The 23,853-nt window shown below is 33.9% G+C and overlaps 1 protein-coding gene across 1 annotated transcript; it reads left to right on the forward strand.

Annotated features, from left to right (window-relative positions):
- Positions 1-1,308: 1,308 nt before the first annotated feature.
- Positions 1,309-14,866, forward strand: LOC149086745 (uncharacterized). The gene is made up of 10 exons (XM_089231103.1): positions 1,309-1,550; positions 3,235-3,387; positions 3,521-3,603; positions 4,798-4,909; positions 6,265-6,396; positions 7,510-8,170; positions 9,394-9,509; positions 13,414-13,557; positions 13,713-13,838; positions 14,033-14,866. Exons 1-10 carry the CDS (start codon positions 1,529-1,531, stop codon positions 14,785-14,787), a joined length of 2,304 nt encoding a protein of 767 aa, XP_089087229.1. The 5' UTR covers positions 1,309-1,528; the 3' UTR covers positions 14,788-14,866.
- Positions 14,867-23,853: the final 8,987 nt, after the last annotated feature.

The following is a 23,853-nucleotide window of genomic DNA, read 5'->3' on the forward strand; positions in this document are numbered from 1 at the left end:
CACTTGAAAAGTATTCACGGAGCTCCCCCACTGGTCCACGGACCACAGGTCCGGAATGTCTCGTAAACATTCCTCAGGATAGAGATAGACAGCTCTTTTCCAAAATAGTTTTAATATCTAGAAAATACCTGTTTCCTTGATATCTTGGCCTGAGGAAAGAAAAGCCTTCCATCTCGATCTCTACCGTTCCACCTGCAGTGCTGTCATCTGCCCTCCATAGTGAAAGTGACAGATTCCTTAATTTTCGTTTTCATGTAGGTGGTCTGTTAAAGTCTGCCCGCTCTCCGGGGATTAACTTTTTTTTCAAATGGAAGACCACCTCGTATTTGCCACCTCGAAGTCAGAAAACCACAGAAAACCAACCATCACTGTGCCACCTGCGGGGTTCGAACCTGGATCATAGCTATACGAGTCCATCACGACTACTACTTAAACGCGCGTGCAACTCGTAAACATTTCTCTGGGGAATTTCTAATAAATTTGTACATATCGGAATGTGTGTTCTGAGTGTATGTGGGGACCTAACGTATTTATGTCGTCAGTGTTTTGAACGTTTCGTATTCTACAGTTGCTACCACCTGTATTCCATGTTTCTAACTGAAAATAGCTAATGACTGGATTTTCATGTTGTAAGTTCGTGTTGGAGGTCTTTTCATTTTTTATTTCATTCAAATCGAACATCGCCATGGCCATCTTACTACCGAATGAGTTGTGCGGGAAATATGCATGCGTATCAAACAGCCTGAGTATGTGTGCTGTGTTCATAACCCCCACATGGGGGGGGGGGGGCTGATAGGGCTCTACACCTGGGGCCCGGGACGGTTATCATCATAGTTGGGAACCCCAGCAAACCAACTTGCGGTGACCACCACTGTGCCTCCTGCGGAAATCAAACCCGGGTCCTCGTGATGAGAATTTGTCTCTACGACCACACGACCACATAACGGACCCATCTGTCTCTCTCTCTCTTTCCCCTCTTTTTGTATTTCAGCCAGGGCCGTCATAAGAGTATCATGGGCCTCGGGCCAAGTGTTTTTTCGGAGGCCTTACTTGGTAAATCCTAGAAAATTTCAATCGGATCTCATTTTTGTGAGGCCCCTCTTCTCTTGAGGCCCCCGGGTGGGCCCATGCGTTAAGACGGCTCTGATTTCAGCTCCCCCTCTCTCTTTGTCTGTGTCTCGTAAAAAGACACGGTTACGAAAGCGCCTGGTTGTTCATAAGAGTCCGAATAAATAATTTAGAGAATCAGTCTTCAGGCCCATTTTGCAGTCTGGTAAAGTTTTGTTCCCATTTTTTGGCAACACGAAGCGTTTGTTTTGGTCTTGGGGTCGCGAAAATCAGCTGTATTAATACGGGACCTTAATTGCTAGGACGTCTTTAATAAGGAAATGGTCTCATCTAGTCCTCGGTGGTGCTTTTGATGTTTCATCCTTAGCCTTCGTTTCAACTGCGTCAACGAAATCTTTGAATCGCGGCCCGTAAATTTGACTTCTTTTTGTTGCCGAATTAAAATTGAAAGAAATCAGCCATGAATAATTCTTGCTGTGACGGTAAGAAGCATTTTTCTACTCTCAAATGTCAAATTTCGGGGGGAAAAGTCATTTCTTACAACAGAGGTTCTTAACCTACAATGGTCCACGGACTCTTTGTGTCATGAATATGAAGTCTGTGGACCCGCCGATTCCTTTATAAAATAACATCCAGCGTAAAGCAGTGTCAAAACAGTGAGTTAATTGTCTTTTCACCCAAGCTCATGAAATCCATGACATCTCTCTAAGGCCCTAGCTCCCGGTCAGTCAAGAACGCATGTCTTAGAAGTCCATCTCGTGATCTTTTGATGGGAGGGGCAGTGCCGCCTTTACGCATGGGGGGCACCTAAAGAAAGGAGGGGCCTCACAAAAATGAGATCTCGGTGAAATTTTCGAGAATTTGTGAGATAAGGGGACTCGGAAAAATCAGTTGACCCGGGGGCCCATGATGCTCTAAAGATGGCCCTTGGAGGGAGGGGTGGTTCGAGCTCAGGACCCTCCAGTAAGAAGCCAGCTTCCTTTCCGATATATCACCATTGCAATAACTATTTACAGCAACAGACTGTGTGACTTAAAATTGATGGAAGAAACTTGTGTCCCCCCCTAAAAGCTGAGTCCTTAAGCTGAGATATTTCACAAACGCCTCTAATGTAAAAACAAATGTGCACTGTAGGTCCCACTCAAAGCATTGTAATGTTTTTCCGCTTAGTAAGACTTATTTTGAGTGTTCCAACTCTTCTTAATATTTATCAATATTTTCCCTTTTTAAAGCGTTTTCCCAGTTATGCCGGGTTTTCCTGTGAGCTGGTCTCCTGAGCTGCCTTCAACATGAATCGCTCAGCGCTACACGCCATCCACTCACCAATAGGAATAACTGTACAACTATTTTCCTACAGAACTGAACATGTTCCACACCAGTGCTTTACATTGGGTGGACATGATTGGCCAACTGCTTCTTGAGGAGTCAAATTTATCTTTTGGCGATCTTCTCTTCACTTTTGTTGTGTTTTCCTTCCCTTCCTTTCTGTGTCCTTTTTTCATTGCCCAAAGTGGCAAAAATATGTGGATATCAGATTACAGAACAGATGTACAATGCTAGTAAAACACAAATGCATAGAATGATAACGTTACACATTTCTGCCGACGTAAAATGGTCCTATTCTGTTCACACGACACAGAAAAACCTGCTTCTAGGAAAATGAACAGGTTTTTGAGAAGGAGCACACTGAGTGAATAAAAGGTTTGGGGAAGAGGGCTGTTATATCTTCTCAAGTGAAATTTTGAATCTTGAGTGAAAAGAAAAACATTTTATAACAAATGAATTTGATATCGGCTCAGTTTTTGCCATAACCTTTCTGAACATGAGCATCAACTTCCACTTGTGAAAGGGGATGGCACCAAAACTAGAGCGCAGCATATCATTTCAGCAAATAACTTAGAACAACGCATGGCATACAAATGTAGATAGGACTTTACAAAAATCTCATTGTTAGTAATGTTGAGAATTCAAAGTCTCGCGTGACATTCTACGAAGATTTGTCTATTACATTGTGAACCCACCTGACTTATTGAAGAAAACTCTTGTACATAACTGACTTTTTCTGGATTTTGTTTTTTTTTAGAGCTTTTAAACCATTAACATTTTATATTACGATTTGATAGAAGAGTTTATTTCTTGAAATTCATATGCGATTTTTAATTTCAGAGCAAATTGTTATGACACCAACAAAAAGGAATCATAATCACATGACAATTACGATGGAGCGGGTCAAGGTGAAAGAATTGGAAAACCGCAATATAATGCATATCGCTGGTGGGGATCACACTGGCATTATCATTACTAAAGATTCTGGTCATGGTAAATTGATGGTTCTTTTTTCTTTACTTTTTTTTTTTAGATGTGACTAGTCCACCACATATCTTTCTATCTTATAAGTTATCAATTGATGAAAGCGAAACAAAATTAAAAAGTGAAATCATTTTTCTTTCAGGGCCATATTCTAGTTCTCAGCCCGAGTTGTACTTAGGATTCAGAGTGATGTTGAAAAGTATTTCTGGCACCAAGAAAGAACAGGTTTGCATTAACATTTGCAATAGCCCTTGATAAGAGTTCGTTAAATAATGAAATTCACTGTGATTTGGTGCTGTAAAAATTTTCTTTTACTTCTTCTCATTCTTTTTTTCCTTACTTTTCTTGGAATCATTTCAAAAACTTTATTTTACCTTTATTTTAGCTTTTTTATTAGCTGTTCAAAATTTAAATTTAAAAAAAAAACATACTTGCACTTTTCCAATAAAATAAGTTTTATTTCCGGATCATAATTTGTGGGTTTATGTAAAACAATTTGCAGACATTGTTTTAATCCTCAATCACCAATGAACAAGGTAACTACCACCTCAAACTTTTCTAATGCATTTCGACATGCTATGGGTATTGTCTTCAGAGGATGAAAATATCATTTTAACCGATTATCCAGCTTGGATTGATTACCAAATCTTCAATCTCAGTCACTCAGCGGAATAAAAAAATCTATGTCTAAGTCAAACGTCGTGGCAAGAATGAAGCAAAGCTCCTGCGTGTAAGTCTTTTGCAAACCTGATAGGCTGCTCATGAAATAGAGCTATCCGATTGGTCTATTCAAATTTTCTTAAAATTCCTGCTCGTAATGAATTTAAGCTACGGCACTGTGCGATCGATGGTGTTGATTTATTGTCATTTACTAATTTATTTTTGAAGTAATAATAGAAGCAGATAGCTCCATTATGCAAGCAACCAATCTGACCTTGACTCATGAAGAGAGGGTTCATTTTCCAAGAAGGGGAAATGGGGGCAGAAGGAAAAAACTTGCTAAAATAGCACAAAAGATGCCAACAGAAAATACTAAGCTGTTCCTTTTCCCTGCAACCTTTTTACCGAAAGAAGATAAATGTATCGCCCATCATGAAGTTTCAAGATGTGGTCAGAGGCAAATTCAGCGTGGGTGTACAATACGCTGCCATATTGTTTTAAGTATCTAGAATCAAATTACTTTTTTCCCCCTTCAAAATTTGCTTGTTCTTATTTTAATTCATAGGAAAGAGTCTATGCATTTAATTTTAATTTTTTTTTGGAACAAATATATCATCATTCAACAATCTATTATCATTTAATTCCATTATTTTGTTAGTTTTTTTAAATTTATCTGAATAATAGCCTGATATATATATACTGTATACACACATATACATGGATATAAATTCTGTATTTATTCACAATTTCTCTGTTTAGGAGGATTGGTTGTTAAAGTTTTGGTTCAAAGTAGAAGTTCCAGAGTCAGAAAGAATAGAACATGCTCAAGCATTTTGTACCGAATTACTCGCTACTGAGGGGTTTCCAAAAGGTAAGTACATTTATATATAATTTAAATGTAATCAACATTTATATGAAAATTTACTTGAATTTTTTTTGGAAAGCTTAGCCATTTTATTCAGTATTATTCGTTTAAAGGGTTGGTGTTTAGCTGCTTCATGTATAAATGTTTTGGCAACAAATTTGACTATCTCTTGGCCTCTGATGGGCCGAGATACTGGCGATAATTCTAAAAAAACTGGTTTTCTTGTTTGCATATTAGAAACAGAACAGAAAAATAGTATGGAGTACATTTCTCTCCCCCCTGCTTTCTCTCATATTTTTTTGCAGAAAGATGCATTATATGTGGGGAGGGAAACACTGAAATGTAGGAAAAGAACAACTTCTATTCATAGGGTGACAATAAAGCTTTGTGGTGATGAGAAAAGAGATGAAAAACCAGAGAGCACTGGAATGAATGTCTTCCATCTATAATAGGACGAGATATCTCATCTGTGATCATTGGGGCGGTTAAATCCTGGGAGTGGTATAAAAGAATCTTTCGTAATAAGTTATAAAACGTAGATCTATGTAGAGCATAATATGGAAAATGACCTTGGTAGTACAAGAATGATCAAATGATTTTTATTTCCGTGTACTTATCTGAAAATTGAAGCATAAAAAATTTACTAAGCATTTTATTTTTTCAACTTAGGGCAGTGTATCTCAAACCTTAGTCACCCACGGCTCCCTTGCCCAATTCATGATCCATCTACGGCTCCCTAAAATAGTTTGATAGATATTTTCACTTGTAAAAGAATGTATATGTATTTACTTATAAAGAATGTCATGCTTTGTGAGTTGGTAACCTTATATATATCATATAAAACATTTAATACTGTTTATTCAAAGTCCTTTCATAACCTAAAATGTTGCTTTAAAATAATAACCTTTTATATTTTCTCAGATTATTAGAACTTTAGGGTGTTCATTCATGCCATGTGTTAATTCAAAAGCACTAGATTTTTTTTTTAATTCATGCTATTCAGTAATTGTTGTTAAGTTGCAAAAATTTCAACTTTTGAACATGAAAATACTATTTAGAGAAATCATTCTGGTACAAAAACTACAAGCCGCCTGGCAAGGAAACTAGCTTCTCACTGTGCAGGTCTGGGTTCGAATCCCGGTTTGGGCATGGATGTCTACTAACACTAACAAATTTCCTAGACAGATCGTGTTGATCCCTTGGGAATATGTGACGATAAAAAATTTATAATTTATGATTTTGAATTTTGTTATTTGAATTTTGTTTTTGAATTTGAAAATTTGTTACCTATTTCTTAATCACTCATTTAAATAAATGCAGTAATTTTATTTTTCATCAATTCAATTTCTTTCCAATTCCAGATTCCATAGATTTCATAAAAAGAAATATGAAACTGATGCAGCTCAAGTATCCAACCATACAGAAAGTTGAGGTTGAAATGAAAAAGTTGAATGACAATTTCAAAGAATCCCAATCAAATTCTGCCTATCCAGGTATGATAGTATAAAATGTTATTTAGCAATAAATCTAGTTCAAAGTGTAATGTTGTAGAGTTTTTTTTTTTTGGTATGAAACTATAAAGGGTGCATAGGTAACAGCATGCACAGCATTTTACTAGTGAATCATTGATCCTAGAGGCATACTTCCAATTAGAAAAAGTATCCAAATATCATGTAGAACTTGGATAGGTCATTCATGTTACAAGGTGTTGTGAAGTTATTAAAATAAAATAAAAAATTAACTTTTTATATACGGACACCCTCTCCTCAAAAACCTAATTAAAAAGTTGTTGCCCTATCTTTTCGGAAACTAACAAAAAAAATCACGGGCTTTAAGTGCAATATTTTTCTGTGATATTTGATTTTTAAAAACAGAGGAACGTTTGGGGGGGGGGGGTGAAAACAGCATTAAATGCAGGTAAAATGGTTTATCCACATGTAATGCTGTTGTTCCCAACGTTTTTTTTTAAATTTAAATCTCAGTTAATATTGCACTTAGAAACATGGAAATTTTTTTTTTTGACATCAGAAGTAACAGGCCAACAACTTACAAACCACGTTTTTGTTCACAGGGTGTCTGTATAAAAAGTCAATTTATTTCATTTTAATATACATTCCCTTGCAACATGAATGACACATCTGTGTTGTATACACTATTTGGATACCTTTTCTATTTGGAAGTATACTTCTCTAGGATCAACGGTTTGGAAGTATACTTCTCTAGGATCAACGGTTTGGCAGTAAAATGCAGTGCCAACTGTTGCCTATGCACCTTGTATGTATGTAGGTATATATTTGAAAGGAGTGTATTATGAATTTTAAATTGCTTCATTACTTATTACATTAACCTTCAGCATGAAACCATTCTAGTCAAATATGCTGCATTTTAGCAGGTGCCATAGCATGTGTAAACACATCAAAATTTTTTCTTATTAAAATAATGATGACAATTTTTTTCTAAATAACTTCGTTGAAGTTTCATGATTACTTGCTGCATAAAGAAACAACCATTTCAAACAGATAATTTCACAAATAATTTTTTTTTCTTCTATTTACATAGGAGGGGGAAAAATTGCAATTTATGAAAACTGTTCTTAAATTTTGCAGATATAGGCATGGAAAATGAAATTTCTTCTCCACCACTTCGAGAGACTTCAGTGTACGATAGATCTCCATCACCATATGACACTCATAAGTTAACGGCACATGAAAGATCAACATCCCCATATGAAATGCGTAGATCACCTGCATTTGACCGATCATCATCTCCATATGAAATGCGAAGGTCACCTGCATTAGACAGAGATGAGTCTATGTTTGAGGTCCAAAGTCCGAAGCCAGTTACACAAGAAAGGATAAGTTTTCCTTATGAAATGCAAGAGCAACAGCAAAAAGAAAGAGTCACATCATCATCAACAACCCATTATGAAAGTCAGCAGTCATCAGTGCATCCTGAAAGAGGGCATCCTACCTCTTCTCATGAAATTCAAAAGCCAGTTTCCCACGAAAGATCCATATCCCCATATGAAGCTAGGAAATCTGTACCCGGTGAGAGATCACCATCTCCATACATGAGACAGCAAGCTGTAGCGAATGAGAAAGCTGGGTCTATACAACGCCAGACAGTTGTTGTGCATGATAATTCTCCATCTCATCATATACATGAAACTTCTGGGGCTTCTGAAAAACTGTCATCTTTGGAAGAAAAGTTACTTGACATAGTGGAAGCAGTGTATCCAAATTCATTATCAATAGCAGCTATATCAAAGTAAGTTTTTATATTTTTGTAAAAAGAAATTATTCAATAACTTTCCTTCATATTTGAGAAGGATATATATTCATATTCAGGTCAGTCAACTTCGGGAAAGTTTCATTTCAATGTATTTGAATTAGTATTGCTGATTAAAATTTCTATGTTTGAAGAGACCCACCTTTTAACTCTTGCATCAAACCATATTCTTTTTTTTATATTTATTTATAAATGCTATCTGAATACCTTTTATCCACTACTGAGAAAGCTTCATTTGAACAAATCTCATGTGAACCTGGCTGTACAAACATTAGTGTCTTTACAGGCATGTCTATGGGGGAAAATAAACGAGCACAGGGAGGCAAATTCGAGGAATGGGTGGTCTAGGAAACTAGATTAGAACAGAAGGAGAGATCCAAATTTGTGATGCCTGTAGGTGGTAAAACCATAACTCTGACTGTGAATATCTGTCTTCTCATGCAATTTACATGATTTGAAAATTAGACGGGAAAATACCATAAATAAATAGATTTAAATAAATTGCAGGGCTTGACAAATCTCAAGCACCATAGCAACTAAAAAATTGTTATTGGTGCCTAAAATCTTCTGTGATTACCAAATTGGAGTCTGAAGGCAACAGAACATTTTCAGAATTTATGTAAGCTTCCCTACTAAATGAAATAGGGGTTTAAAACTCACCAAAATGCCTAAACCAGCTTTATTTTGGAATGCTTTTCCTTACAAAAATACTTGGTAGCAAAGAAGTTTTATGTTTGTGCCTAAATTTTTTTATCATTTTTTTCAATTCTTGAACTGCATTTTGGTTAAATAAGTTGAACAGGGCATGTTAGCCCAGGTGGGTAAGATACTCGCCTGAAGTACCACAGGATGCGTAGAGGTGTTGTGAGTTCCATGCCTGGTTCGTCCTTGTCAGAAACTTTCCTACTATACGAACAGAAACGTAACATAACCATACAACAGAAATGGTAACATAACCATAGAAAAGGATTACTACCATAGGGAGTCCTACATTAAGGGGTTAGCGCACCTCTTGGTGAGTATGAAAAAAAGGCTGCCATTCAGAATCGGCAATAAATTGTAGGTCCCTGTCAAATTAGTCCTCGTATGCAAGACATGACCATGGTGCGACAAAAATGATCAAATAAGTTAAACAATTGATTCTTCAAACTGTATTCTTCTTCTGAATTGATAATACTTGCATTGCAATCTTGTGTGTTTAGGTCTTTTGAAGGAGATGAAGAAACAGTTTCTCATTATCTATCTGTGCTGGAATCTAGAGGTTTCTTGAAGCGTTTGAAAAATGGGAACTATATGAGGATCACTGGTGGAGATAGTGGTATGAATATAAATTATTTATTGTGCGAAGCAATTACTGTATTTCTGGACATATCTGGAAATTTTTATGTTAATTTAAAAAAAACAATCTCCAAAAAGAATTTTAATGTCACCATTTAAATATCAGCTAAATAAATGACATTTCAGCTATTCAGAAATGGTTCTCAGCATTTAGCAAACACTTTAAATCAAATATTTATTTGTGGAATGTGAGAAAATAGTAATTACATGAAAGTTGAGTTTTATATTGGAAAAGTGCGTCGGACACAATTATGTAGTGTCAAGCTCACAAATATATTTTAATGTCATTCTTGTTTTGGCCGTGGTAGGGAGTGGACGTGTTCTTGTCGCGCTCTGCTAGCCGACCAATGGCGGTAGTTATATCCAAAACTGTTGTTGAAGGATTATTTGTGGCGTCGATGCACCATGTTGTGTTTTTCTTCATTCTCATGAGTTTTATTTAGCGTGTTTTCTTTATTTTTCTAGATTTTGAGTTCATTCTTTTTAGTTTGATTTTGTCACTGGATTTTTTAGGACTTCCATTGCTGGATTTGCGAGATAAATGTTTTTTCTTATTGCTCTCAACTTTTTTTTTCAAAGATCAGTTAGAATCAATCAGGGTGGTAAGTGAATGGGAAGAATTTAGTACAAAGCTATCATCTGTTTTGCACGATGTCATTCCCTTTGTTCAAAAAAGTGTGTTTGTACATCGCACCCCGTATGGTTCACTGATAGCGTGCATAACCTTTATCTTGAAAAGAAAAGAGCTTTTAGAGAGTATAAAAGTGGACGAGGTGATCTGTCATTTCTACTGATAGAAGAAAGCCATTGAAAAAAATGACAAGGGTTAGTAAAAAGGAAGTTGAATCTGGTAGCAGACAACATTGGCTTCGACCCAAGATCATTTTTTAGATACGCCAATAATGGATGTAAAGGGATAGTTGGCCCTCTCTCGATAGAAGGGTCTAGGGTAGAGAGCAATGTAGGTATGTGCAGTGCTTTCAATGACTTTTTTCCATCGAAGAATATGATATTCAATGTACGGATGTACATTGAATATCATATTCTTTATTAAAAACCGATGGGGAAAAGTGTGGAGATCCTAAATCTTCTAAAAAATATATGTGCGAGCAAAGCACCAGGCCCAGATAATATCTATCCTGGGGTCCTCAGGGAATGTGCTAATCAATTGTTGGGGCAGTTGCGCAGATTTACAGGAGTAGTGTTGCTGAGGGTATTGTGATGTTTAAGTTGTCACAACCGGGATCAAAAATAATGAACATCACTAGCAAACACAACTAGAGTCGAGAATTAGAACTTCAATTTAAATTTAATTCAGATAGAATGTTTAAGGATTTGATTCAGAATATTTTACAAATTTTGATAAAGTTTATATCAAGTCGTCTGTACACATCTCCATTCACTGGGAGTAAATCCATCTCGTAGCTGGATATTGAAGTCGACTCATCCGTTCTTTTACCTCAGCAGGCCTTACACAATGAGAAGCGGCCTAGTAAGAGTTCGTGAACATGGAGGATTTACAGAAACATTCCAAGCTATGGCACCCTAATTCTCCAGGTGGAGTTAACCAACGAGTGGCGAAGTACAGCTGAATATGAGTGAATTAAGAATACAAGTGAGTAGAGACGACACTATCACTGCCTTTTATACTGAAGCTGCGGCCAATCACCATCGACCGCATCACTGATTTACATACATTCCAGATTTTCTCCATCAGCGGAATCGTGTCATTTCACCAGTCAGTTGAGAGCCTCAGGAGCGATGTTTACCAATTGCTCTGGATCAACGATGACCTTGGACCAGCACCAATGACCTGACTTGCGATATTTGGGTGAGAGAACCAATTAACAAAATTTATTTTAAATGAGGTGATCCCTCTCTACTCACCTCGGGTTCGCTCCATTACAGTATTGTCCCAAGGGATTGGAAACTTGCTAATTTTGTTCCGATATTTAAAAAGGGTAGTAGAGAGGCTGTGCCCAATTATCGTCCAGTAGGTTTGACAAGCTTCCTCTCAAAAATTTTGGAAATTATTAAAAAGCATTTCAAAATTATTATTAAAAAGCAATTGGTGAAGTGACTAGATGAGAATAGTGTATTGTCAGCATGGGTTCAGGAAGGGGAAATCATGTGTAGCTAACCTCCTTTGCTTCTATGATCACATGACTAAGACTTAGGGATTAAACTGACTAACATAGGGCGAAAATGTTGATGATGTTTACCTTGATTTTCAGAAGGCATTTGATCGGGTCTAATATGCTAAGCACTTGAAGCATTTTTTTTACAGTGATTGGGATCAGGGACAACTTGCTGAATTGCATAGAATCATGGTTGAGAGATAGATCACAACGGGTTATGATGAATGAGGAATTCTTCGATTGGACAGGCGTTACTAGTGGAGTTCCTCATAGAAGTGTCCTGGGGCCCCATACTTTTTTCACTTTCTATCAATAAACTCGATCAGGGTATAGATGGGATTGTTGGCAAATTTTCATATGACGTGAAGCTAATGGGGGGTAGTTGGGAAATCAAAGCGATAGGGAGTGGCTCCAGACCCACTTGAATAGAATTGGAACATGGGCAAATGAATGGAGCATTAAGTTTAGCATTGATAAGTGCATGGTTGCTCATTTTGGTTCGAACAATCCACATTTTTACGAGTTGAATGGTGTTACTATCCCAGAAGCACTATGGTGACCAATTTGAGAATTCTCATTGATGAGCAGCTTAGGTTTTCTGAGCATTGTTCACTGGTGGTCAGAAAAGCGAATAAAATGCTCAGTTTTATTTTCAAAAAGGTGTTTCAGCATTCTCCCCAAGTCATTCTTCAGCTTTTCAGAGGCTTAGTTCGCCCTGGACTGAAGCATACCTACAAAGGGGCAAGGGACTTCATTTTTTGAATATGTTTACATTGGACGGACGTAGATGTCGGGGAGATAGGATCGAAGTGTACAAAATTTCAAACGGTATGGATAGGATGGACCATGATTTATTAATTCACCATCAATCAACTGCTTTTACAAGGGGAACACCAGTATTGTTTGGTAAGGGACAATTCTAGATGTGGTGTCGTAGGGAATTTTTCTCTAATAATAAATAGAATAATAATAATGGAATAATTAATAAATGGAATAGCTTACCCTTGGAGGTAGTAAATTGACATGCTAAAAAAAAAAATATGATAAACATGTTGGGGTAAATCGAGAAGCTATCCATACTTAGAATAAGACAACCATAAATACGTTTTATGGGCATTGCATAATATTTTATCATGTGTATATATATATATGTATATTGTTTATAATTTTTGTGATTGCATTTTTAATTAGGTTGCTTAGGTTCCTGTATTTTAGTAATATATGGTAGCCATACTTCTTATGGGCATCTTTTTCTCAGCCACCTCGTTAGGCGTTTTGCCTGTTGTGACCTTGTATTTGTATAATGGTGTTTTTTTCCCACACTTTGGTGCATATGTTCATGATGGGGTTACCCCAGAGAATACAAAAATTACTAATGGCAATTCTAAAAACTTCTCTAATTTCTTTTTTCTGTGCATTCCACTAAAATTTAACAAAATTCAGAAGATTTCTCCTGCAGCCATTTTTTTCTGATTTCCCTGAGAGGTCTCCTTTCAATTATTTGCATCTGTTAACATAATCAGAATATGAATAATATATAACCCATTGTGACAATTAGCCAATATATAGAACATAACTGACTCACAAACAAGATTGATAAATGAAGACACTTTGCATTAATGAGGGTGTTTAGGTATTTATGCTGTAGTATATGTAAAATTTTTTTTGTAAAAAATCCAAAGCATCTAAAAGTGTGCTTTATGTAATTTTATATTGTTCTGTTGTTCATTAACTTTTTTTTCCCAGATGTGAAGATGGTGAAACAGTTGCCTATGATGCCACCTTCTATGCAACCTATCATCGCTATAATCACAGCAAATTATTGTGAAAAACTGGCAGTGGATACCATGATTGATAATAAAGAAACGTTTGTGAAGTTTAAAACAGAAGGTAATCCTAGAATTGATATCATGTATCAGTTAACTGTAATGTAATTTTTCAGAAAACCTAGATTATGAATAATGATTTTATCGAATTTCAGAACATAAGTTTGGAAAATTTGTCTTTCACCATTTTTTGTCATAGTTTTAAAATTCTTTATTCAGGGGAATCTAATGTTTTTACTCTTGGGTCAATTGGAGCTCACAGAGTTGTTGCAACAAAGTTGCCTGCTGTAGGCCATGCAAGAGGTCCAATGATTGCAGCTGGAAGTACAACTACTAGACTTTTGGGTATGCAGATCATTTGAAACCAATAAGTGCCTTACATGACTGATTTCATATTGAAATAGTATATTACATGAATTTTATACTCAGAGCTGGTCTAAAAGCTAATTTTTGTGCATTCAACACTATATTATTTGCTTCATGATTACACAGTTTGTATATATTTTTAAGTTATTCTCACAGATTGGTTTTTATTTTAGGCTCATTTGGAAGAGTTGAATATGTGTTTCTGGTTGGAGTAGGAGGTGGGGTAGCCCATTATACCGACTATGCCAAACACGTGCGACTGGGAGATGTTGTAGTTTCCTCACCACCAGATGCTAAACGCTCATACATTTATATGTATTGCGAAAAACAAAACAATGCTTCAGATTCTTGTGAAGAATTATCATCATTTGAACAACTCAGCATCAAGACTTGGTGTCCTCCTAGCTTGCAGCTTCAACAGACGGCACTGAATTTATGGCAAAAGGGTCTATCCAATCCTAAATCTAGAGAGTGGGAGAAATACCTTAATCAAAGTTTAAAAAAGCTTCAAAACAAAGAACTCTCATTTTGTCGTCCACCACCTGACACAGATAAGTTATACATGGCTCTTGGTGAGAACAATTTGATGGAAGTTGGTCATCCACAACCACCTGAGGGCAGCTTTGATCCTAGAACTCCTGGAATGCCTGTCTTGCATTTTGGAGCTGTAGGATCCGGTAGAGTTCTTATGTTTGACGATACTACCAGATTGGAATTTGCTGACAGACATGGCATACTTGCATTTGATACAGAGTTTGATTCAGTTGTGGAATCAATATATGGAAATAGAAAAGACCATTACATGTTCATTAGAGGTATAGCTGATTATAAAGATGGCACGAAAAAAAAAGAATGGCAGCCATATTCTGCCCTAGCTGCTGCTGCTGTCATGAGAGCAATAATTTGTAATTTAGAGCCTTGTAATTGAAAAATTGTTTAATATATATTGTAAAGCAGGTGACAGAAAAACAACTCCTATAAGATATTCATTGTAATTAGAAACAGGCTTGCTTATCATATTCACCTCAACTGCACTATATACAGTTCAGAATCTCATTTTTTTAAAGATTTTTTACTAATGTTAATGTTTAACGTGAAAAATTTAAAAACAAATCGGGTGAAATTAGAAGGAAAGAACCCTTTGAGCTTTCTCATGTGGTTATTATGTGTTATCTTAACTACCAATAGTACAGACAGAGATTACTTCCATTGAAATTTGAAAAAAATTAAGTTTATTTTATACACAAATATATAATTTTTAGATCTGCACAAACTGTCATGGCTTTTGGACTGTGTATTCTAAATATTTTGATATACATAAAATTTAATTTAATGCCAAACTTCCATAGTATTGTTGCCAAAATTACATCTCAAGGTATCATTTAAAATTCTTCTCCAAATACACATATTATGATTATTAATAATCAGAATACCAGCTCTCAACATTTGATACAAAATTTGAGTAAAATAAATTTTTTGCAGCAAAAAATTGTATTTACAAAAAATCAATGAAATATTGTGTGGTTTTTTTATATCAATAAATGTTTTATACATAAATTCACAAACTTGGTACAGACTTATCAGTTTTTAAATAATGTACAAATTCTTACCGATATTTGCATCATGCTTACTTATAACATCACATACAGACTTTACCTATCCATACTTTTGAAAAAAATGGGACATTTTTAATGAGTAAATACTCATTGAGATAATTCACAAAGCAGGCCTGTTTCCAATTATTATGATCGGAGAAACTGTAGCCTTGAGATCAAATATTATACTCAGCTTTCAATGCTACTTAATATATTTCCAAAATTTTAAGATCTAAATTTACAGCTGTTGCCAATGACATTTTATGCAATCTTAATTGTTTTAGATTGATTGAGGAAAATTGTCTACTCAAATTCTTGTGATATTTTTTGTTTAATATGTGGTTTTTGTTCAAAAGTAGAACGTTTGTGCCATGGCATGATTTTGAATGTGCTTGAAGTTTAATGTACTTGATGTATCATTTTATGTGGTGAACATTTTCTGAATCTTTACCATAGAATCATATAATTTTTTAATCACAGTTGCCAAAGCTTTATTTTTTTATTGTAGTTAATTTGAACAGTTCTCCTAAATGCCCTTTAAATGCAAGTTTTGAGATTAGAATCTGATGACTGTTCAAATGAGGTATTCACAAAAGTGGATAGTGTGGTTAATCATATGTAAAAGTGGTTGAGATAACATGTTTATTTCAACCATATCAATTTAAGCCACCCAGTAGCAAAAATTGCACTAACCAATGGCTCAAAATATCTGGTTTGAATTCTAGCTTGGATATGGAAGTGCTTCATAGATGCTTGTAACTGACTTGGTTGGTGTCAAATTAGCCCTGTGCACAGAAATGAAGGAAATCAAACTGAATTATCAGTCTTATTCTACCCCTCAATATTATAAAACATTCCTCTATATTTTAAGTAATTTTTATTTCCTAAGCCTCATCTGTTTTATTACCTTGCTGTATAATGATACGCAGTTCTTAAAAACTCTATCAACTAATTCTTGAAATTCTTATATTTGTATGCTCTTAACAATTTTTGATTTTTAGCATTACAATTTGTCTTTTTAGTGAAGTCACCGATATGCTATAGTGTACTGAATACTCAAAGTTTGAAAAAAGGATCCATTGAAATTAGATTCAGGCATCGCATGGTACACTTTCACTCAGTAAGGATCAAGGTTTTTGCAACAACCAGTGTTCCCAAAACTTAGATGTGTTTAGAATGACTTCACTGACCTACTAAGACTATCTTGAACATAGAAATTTTCATGACTGAACCATTACACTATAGTTTTCCCTCTGATTACTGACGTATAGTAAATTTGTCACCATTCAAAGAATTCTTGTAGTAGTTTGATCTTTCTAAGTTTAGAAAATAGAACTCCAAACTGGTTTATTCTCTTACCCTTAAGCCCATTTACATGTGCAAGATTGCGGTTGCTTTGTTGATTATTACCTGCATGGCAACTTCTTTTCTTCATGGGGAAAAAAAGGAAGGGATGGAGATTCATCAAAAGAATTCCATCTTTGTTGCGGAATAATGGTGGGTGACTCTGAACTCTCCTATAATCCTTTGGGCTGCAAAAACCACTGTTAGCTCCTTCATTCACTTCCTTTCAAAACACGTGCCCAGTGACAACTTCCAGAAAGAAGGGAGGGGCATATCAACATAAACTAAATATCATGTAAACAGGTTGTAGCAGAAATCCCTGTTACCGGTAACTTCCCTGGATATTTTATTTCCCATGTAAACAGGGCTATGGAGAGTTGATATCTTTCACTGAAAGTAAAATCACTGGTCACCAGGGGCGCAGGAACCTACATGCTAATGGTGCTCAAGTGACACCAATCATTTAAATTATTTGCAGCAACTTCGCATACAGATTGTAACACTTGTATTTTGCCATTGAAAGAAGGTAAAATATGATTGCAACATGCACACACTTTGAGCAACACGGTTCATTACAGTGGCTCTGCTGGTAACAGTACGGGTGAAAGCTACTAAAGAGATGAAGCTTCCATACCAATGGGATCTGTTCAAACTATTGTTAACTGTAACCAACACTAACTTTATTGAATAGGCTCTGTGTATTTAAATATTTAAATTATATAAATTTTTTCCTTGTAGCCTCAGCATGGGGGCCAAATCTTGTAAAGATAGAAATTACTGTTTATGAATATTTAAAAAAAAAAGTCTTGTGATAGTTTTAAAAAAATATGTAAAAGAGAGATTATGGCAATGTTGATATTTGTAGCATTCTATTTTCTGCTTCAGAAATCAATAAGAATTGCTTTTAAAATGAACTTTCTACATTATGAGAGGAGTAACTATATGGATTTTCTAGTCACAAAAAAAGTACTAAATTAGAAATGAATGGAGATTCTATGTGTGTGGTTTTTCTCTATAGTCAAATTTTGAGTTGCTTACTGTTTCTAAAATTAAATATAAATCTCACTTTTAGTTAATGCCTCTTCATATTCATTATTTAGTTTTTTTTACCCTTAAGTGCTCAGTATTTTTAAAATTTATTTTGAGCTGATAATTTTTTCATAGTTACTGACATATAGAAAGCCAGAAAAATCATTTGAAAAAAAATATATATTTCAAATTGTACTGCTTATACAGTGTTATTGAAGGCATTCACAGGAGAGGAGTGCAAAGGTATTTTAAGTGCAAAAATTACACTTAAAGTAAATGTATTGAGAGAGAGAAGTAATATTACTTTCCAAATATACTATGTATTTATATAAGCATTCCTTTTGTGATTCAAACTATGGGGATAAAAAAAATTCTGATTTGAAACTTCAAGGAAATAAAAAAAAGAAGTGCTAACAAAACATTTCATCAAATTAAAGAAGTCATAGTCACACATGCTATGCAACAAAGAGTTGTTGCCATTAATTGGGGGTGTCTACTAACAAATTCGAAATATATAATGGAAAGAATATGATCTCATCTTATGTGCAAAGGTGATTCTGAATTTTTATATTCAAAGTTGCTGCAGTAATGAATGTCTGAAGGACACTTTGCATGTATGCAAAGCTACACATTTAAGGGTTAAACTATAGACATTTATTAATTTTAATATGCACTGAGTGGATTAATGCTTTTAATTCATTTCTTGCAGTGTAACACTTTTTTTTCTCGTGCTTTATGCACCAGTTATATAAAAGACAAAAGCCTCTTTTTTTCATGTTACAGATTTTCACCTGCCAAGTAATTATGCTTAGTATTATTTTTGGCGTTTGAATAAATTATCTGAAATCTTTTATTACTTTTAAAAGGGATTGGATAAGGGTTAAATTATTATAAATTAACTTTTGTAAATATAAAGAGAATTTTGTGATTTTAACTTGAATTGATATATTTCTCTCCAATAAATTGTGTTATTCAGCAAATTGAGAAAGACATGGAAATTATAATTCAGGAGTTTCTCATATTAAAGCCACTGCTTTGAAAAGTAATTTTTAGCTGTTGCAGCTGGTTCAACTCTTTGGATTGTTCAGTTATTTTAATTTTTTTATGTTCTGACTTCAAAGGATTCTTATGAGAATTTTTTTAGCATTTATCAAAAAAATAATAAATTTTTACTCAAAAATGGTGTTTTATATTATAAAATTCTCAAAGAAACCTTTAAATTAAATGTACATTTTATGTTATCCTAATAAATGATCCTGGTATTTAATTTATTAGGATTTAACCTATGACAACAATATTTTTATGGAATTTTCTCCAATGCTGTTCCTTTATTAACATGTATATTGTATTTTTCTTACCTTTATTTTCATCTTTTTTTTTCAGCCACATTGTTGGGCAATTTGTCTATTGTGGCTTCGGATTTTGTATTTGTATTTCGGAGTTAGCGTTTTTTTAAAGTTTTTGAATGAGAAGTACATGCAGCTTATACAGTGGTGGGACATGTAAAAAGCCACTGCATTTCTATAAAAAAATTATTCTTTGAGTCATTTTTCTTGGTGCTACTTTTAAACCCCCCAGTGGCTTACTTACTACTTTATTAAAGTGAGGTTAACCCCTTCAAGCTGGTTTACAAATTTTAATGCCAAGACCCTATTCACTGTATTTTAATTTTTTTAAAATAAAAATTTGTGGAGTACAAGCTGAAAATAATTTATACATTTTTCAATTTTTATTCTGAAATTGTAAAAAAACAGTTATAGTAAAATGTCTACACTAAAATAAATATTTTAAATTATTAAAACAATACAAATTTTACTAAATTTTAGTAATTATTTTAATAAATAGTCAGGCTGTAAAAAGGTTTACTGCCTGTGAGGTACCATTTACCTGCACAGAGGGGCTTGTTTACTAGAAATTATGGCAATTAAATAATTTGAATACTTCTTACAATGAGTGATAATTTTAAGCATGGTACATATACAGAAATACTAATAAATACATTGATTACCATAATTTTGTTTATATTATAATCTTTTGTAGTTTTATTGATCTGCACAGAGAAAAATTCATCCCAAAAAATTATCATTAGAACCTCCATTCATCATTTGGTGCATGTATGGTAGATACATGCATCAGTGTATTTTTATGAGATTTAAAATTAATCTTTCTATCAAAAGTTATAGATCGTATTGATTCTAGTCGTCATATTAAATTTTAAAAGAAGGTTATAAAAAGCGTTTTCCAAAATCATATATATATATATATATTGTTTTGTTATTGCTCATTGGATTACATAATTAATGTGTAGTTAAACTTGTGCTCAATACAGTTTTTACTGCAGGTGAAGAATATATATTTACAAGCATTAATTCAGTGTATGAGATAAAGTGCTATATGAGGTTTGTTTTGATGTACTAATAGTGCTTTTATTGACAAATTATTACGCGATAGTCGCAAAGAAAATGTGTATTGTGATGAAGTCCTCTGGAAGCATGCACATTATTTTCAATGTATGATAAGCTTTTTTTCCTTTGTATGAAAAAATGCATTTTTTTCCTTTTTGTTCTCTACTTAATAGGAGTCTATGCGTATTTTGCAATTTACCCCTAACACTCTCTTAGAGCTCAGAAATGCTTGCGCAGTGTTTTTTGATGTGCAATTCATGGAGCTTAGCAGATTTTATGCAACGCTTGCTTTTTTTTTAAATTCTATAGCGTTAATATATACTTAAATGTTTAGAGTTTAGTGATATATTTGTTGATATAAAATGAGCAGTGTATTTTAGGGCTTGGCAAATCCCATGTGTCAGGTTGCCATGGTGATTAAAATTTTCTATATGCATTTACCAAATTGGAGTTCTAAGGACAGCATAAAATTTTCTGAATTTGTGTGTTTCCAAAACATCAATTCCTGGCAAAAACTTTATTCTAAACTGTTTTCCTGGTCTAAAAAAAAAGCTAGACACAGAAGAAATTTGGTTGTCGTCAAAATTGTTTTATGATTTGTCAAGCCCTGGTGTATTTCAATAATAGCCCTCCCCCCCCTGTAGGTTTATAGCAATCCATTGAACCATATCTCATATTTGTTCTTGATTCGATTGGTTATTGTCTGTTGAGGAAGTGATTTGTTGTTTTTTTAATGAAAATGTGCTAATATATTCTTTTTTTTTAAATAAAATAATCTATATCACCAAGTTGTGAGTGTATAGGTTATTTGTATTGATATATTGCCATAAATTTTATAAATTTGAAATTATGATTTTGTTATGTTTGATATTTATTAATATTATTTACTATAATTATATATATAAAATAAATGAATATTATTTAATTTTACTTATTGGAATATCTTCCAAGCATTTTATCAAAGAACTCTTTTTAAATTTTCTGGTCATTTAATATATATATATATATATTACATAAAAAATTGTGTTAAATTATGTTAGAACCTCTGTAAAGAGTAAAACATAAATGAAATATATATACATAAATATTCGACTTGTAAAAATATAAATTTTTAGCCAGTTGAATTACATCGTTTATTATGCAATAAAGTCACAAGTTATTAAAATTCTCATCAACAGAGATACGTTCTTTGAAGATAAGTTTAAAAGTGTCAGAATAAAATATTCAGAAAACACTAGTGTTTCTGATTAATTTTGTTCCACTACATGTTTCGTTGAATTGTACATTTCATGTGACAGCTCAGTTTTTCATTGTTACTAGTGCTGTTTTGTGTAATTTTTTCAAAATTTTCATACATGTTTGTCATACAGAGATATGATAATTTGTTCTGATTTGCAATAATTGTTTTTTTATAACTAAGCATGTTTCAAGAATTCAACCCTCAGGTTTCATTGTTCATATTGTATAGCAAAAGGGGAAAGAAATTCAAGATTTTACATTTTCATCTAGTTTTACTTAATGTTTACTCTTTTGGCTCAATTTGACTCTCATATTTACAAAGTATGATTTGTAACTAATTGAATAAATATACCTCTTACCGCATAATTTCCTGCATATATTCCACAGATTCAAATTTTTCTGTTTAGAGAAAAAATTCTAGTATAATGTATAACGGCATATAATGCGATTCTCACGTATTCCCCAAAAGATCCCTATGATGTGTCCAAGGAATTTGTCAGTGTTAGTAAACATCCATTCCTGAAATGGGATTAGAACCCAGGCCTGCACAGTCAGAGGTCAGCTCCCTAACCAGTAAACCATCAATCAACAACACTTAATGAAAACTTTGCTCATCATTAATGGAATCTTAAGGAATGTGAAGGGTTTGTTTGCCGCATTTTTAATATCATCTATAAATCCTCAAAAAAATTATTTTTTACAAATTGATTTTTGACATTTATTTATATTTCAAGCTTTCAAAAAGAAAAAAGAAGTTGCTCAGAAGCATATAATTTATACCAAAAAATTCAGATGTTTTTCCAAGGTATAATCTGTGAACTATGCGCAGCAAAATATGGTACATTGCAAAACAATTAAAATTTATTCAAACATTCCAACTTAAACAAGTTTCATGCTTGTGTTGTTTTCCACTGACAATGTATCTGCTATAGTTAGTGCCAATCAGTTAGTTCCTATAGATTTATAAAATGTATATTTGTTCATTGTGTTCCTTATCAGATATATATACAAACACACATATATATGTTCTATTTTTTTATATACATATATTTGTTCCTTGTTATTTGCTCATGTATTTTAAACTTATTGTTTTTTTAAAGTGCCAATGAGATGTGATTTATTATAATTTGTTAAATCAAAAATTCATTTACCAAATTATTAACCCTTTAACTGCACAATCACCCAAAATTTTGCTTTTGTCTGATACAAAAATATGTTTTTATAGTTTTTGTCTTGTTTATTATTATGCATTTTGAAGAATATGTGTCATAAAAAAAGTATTGTGCTTTAAATTGCCTACAGGCGATAGGAGCAGTTGAAGGGTTAAATGTTTGTGAAGATACATAACTTCCCATTTTTCCCAAATGAACTTTAATTTCAGCAAGGTTGCAGAAATATAAAAAGTAGAAAGAGAAATTGTATTACATATTTTGAAAATATTTCTATCGTATCTCCTCTAAATATAGAAATGTTGGCATTCTAAACAGATGTTAATAGAAACGGTATTGAAAGTTTTTAAAAATATATCTTAAAAACAATTGAAGGACTTGCAGCAAGAAGAGGTTTGCTCCATTTTTGGCTCTTTTGGGAAATGAAAAAAAAACCCTATGAGGCGCTACCCCTTCCTTGCCCAAATGCTATGATGGTGATGCTTCATTTATTGGGGAACTGACTGCTGAAGTTACCTCCGTCTTGCACCAAACAACAGAAATTTTTTTTTATCAAGAAAGTGGACATAACTGAAAAGTGCAAAAATGGAGTTAACCCATTCCTGCTGCAAGCCTTTCAAATTGCTTAATTTACAGTGATGACTGGAAAGTATGAAATTTAATCAATGCAAATATTGATCATTTTATAATATGAATGGGATGTTTCTATAATACAACTTCCAGGGCCATAGTGTCCTTTCCTGGGGCACTGGGAAGACTTTGTCTTGGGGCCCCTTTAAAGGCTTATGTCTTATTATTAGGCAAAACAAATGTAAACTTTTGGAGGGGGGCTTGAGGCCCAGAGGCTGTGCCCCCAGTTGTCCCAGCCCTGCTAACTTCATAAATCAAGTTATCAAAATCAGAAACGAAGAAAAAAAATCACTGTTTCCTCATAACCAGATCCATCTTGAGAGCATTCTGGGCAAAGTGTTTGTTCTGAGGCCTCTTACTTGGCTAGAAATGTAGTGTCTGCCTACCAGTTTACATATTTTTGAGAATTTTAACAAGATCTAATTTTCATGAGACTGGGTTTTGCAGGGGTGTGTCCCTGCATATATTCTATATACACTATTTATATGTGCAATATAGTGGTAGCATTGGGAGTTATGGTACCCATTTGACGACTCTTTTCCCTCATAGAGAAAAAAGAGGAAATATTCACAGTCTATTCTAT

This window comes from Pholcus phalangioides, unplaced genomic scaffold (genome assembly GCF_987345545.1).
Source record: "Pholcus phalangioides strain wild (caught in Gottingen) unplaced genomic scaffold, Ppha-v1.0 ptg000004l_1, whole genome shotgun sequence".
Lineage (NCBI taxonomy): Eukaryota > Metazoa > Arthropoda > Arachnida > Araneae > Pholcidae > Pholcus > Pholcus phalangioides.

Coding starts and splice junctions, on each gene's coding strand:
- LOC149086745 (XM_089231103.1), top strand. CDS start 1,529: ATGAATAATTCTTGCTGTGACG. Junction 1,551..3,234: donor GAATAATTCTTGCTGTGACG/GTAAGAAGCATT, acceptor TTTTAATTTCAG/AGCAAATTGTTATGACACCA. Junction 9,510..13,413: donor GATCACTGGTGGAGATAGTG/GTATGAATATAA, acceptor TTTTTTTCCCAG/ATGTGAAGATGGTGAAACAG.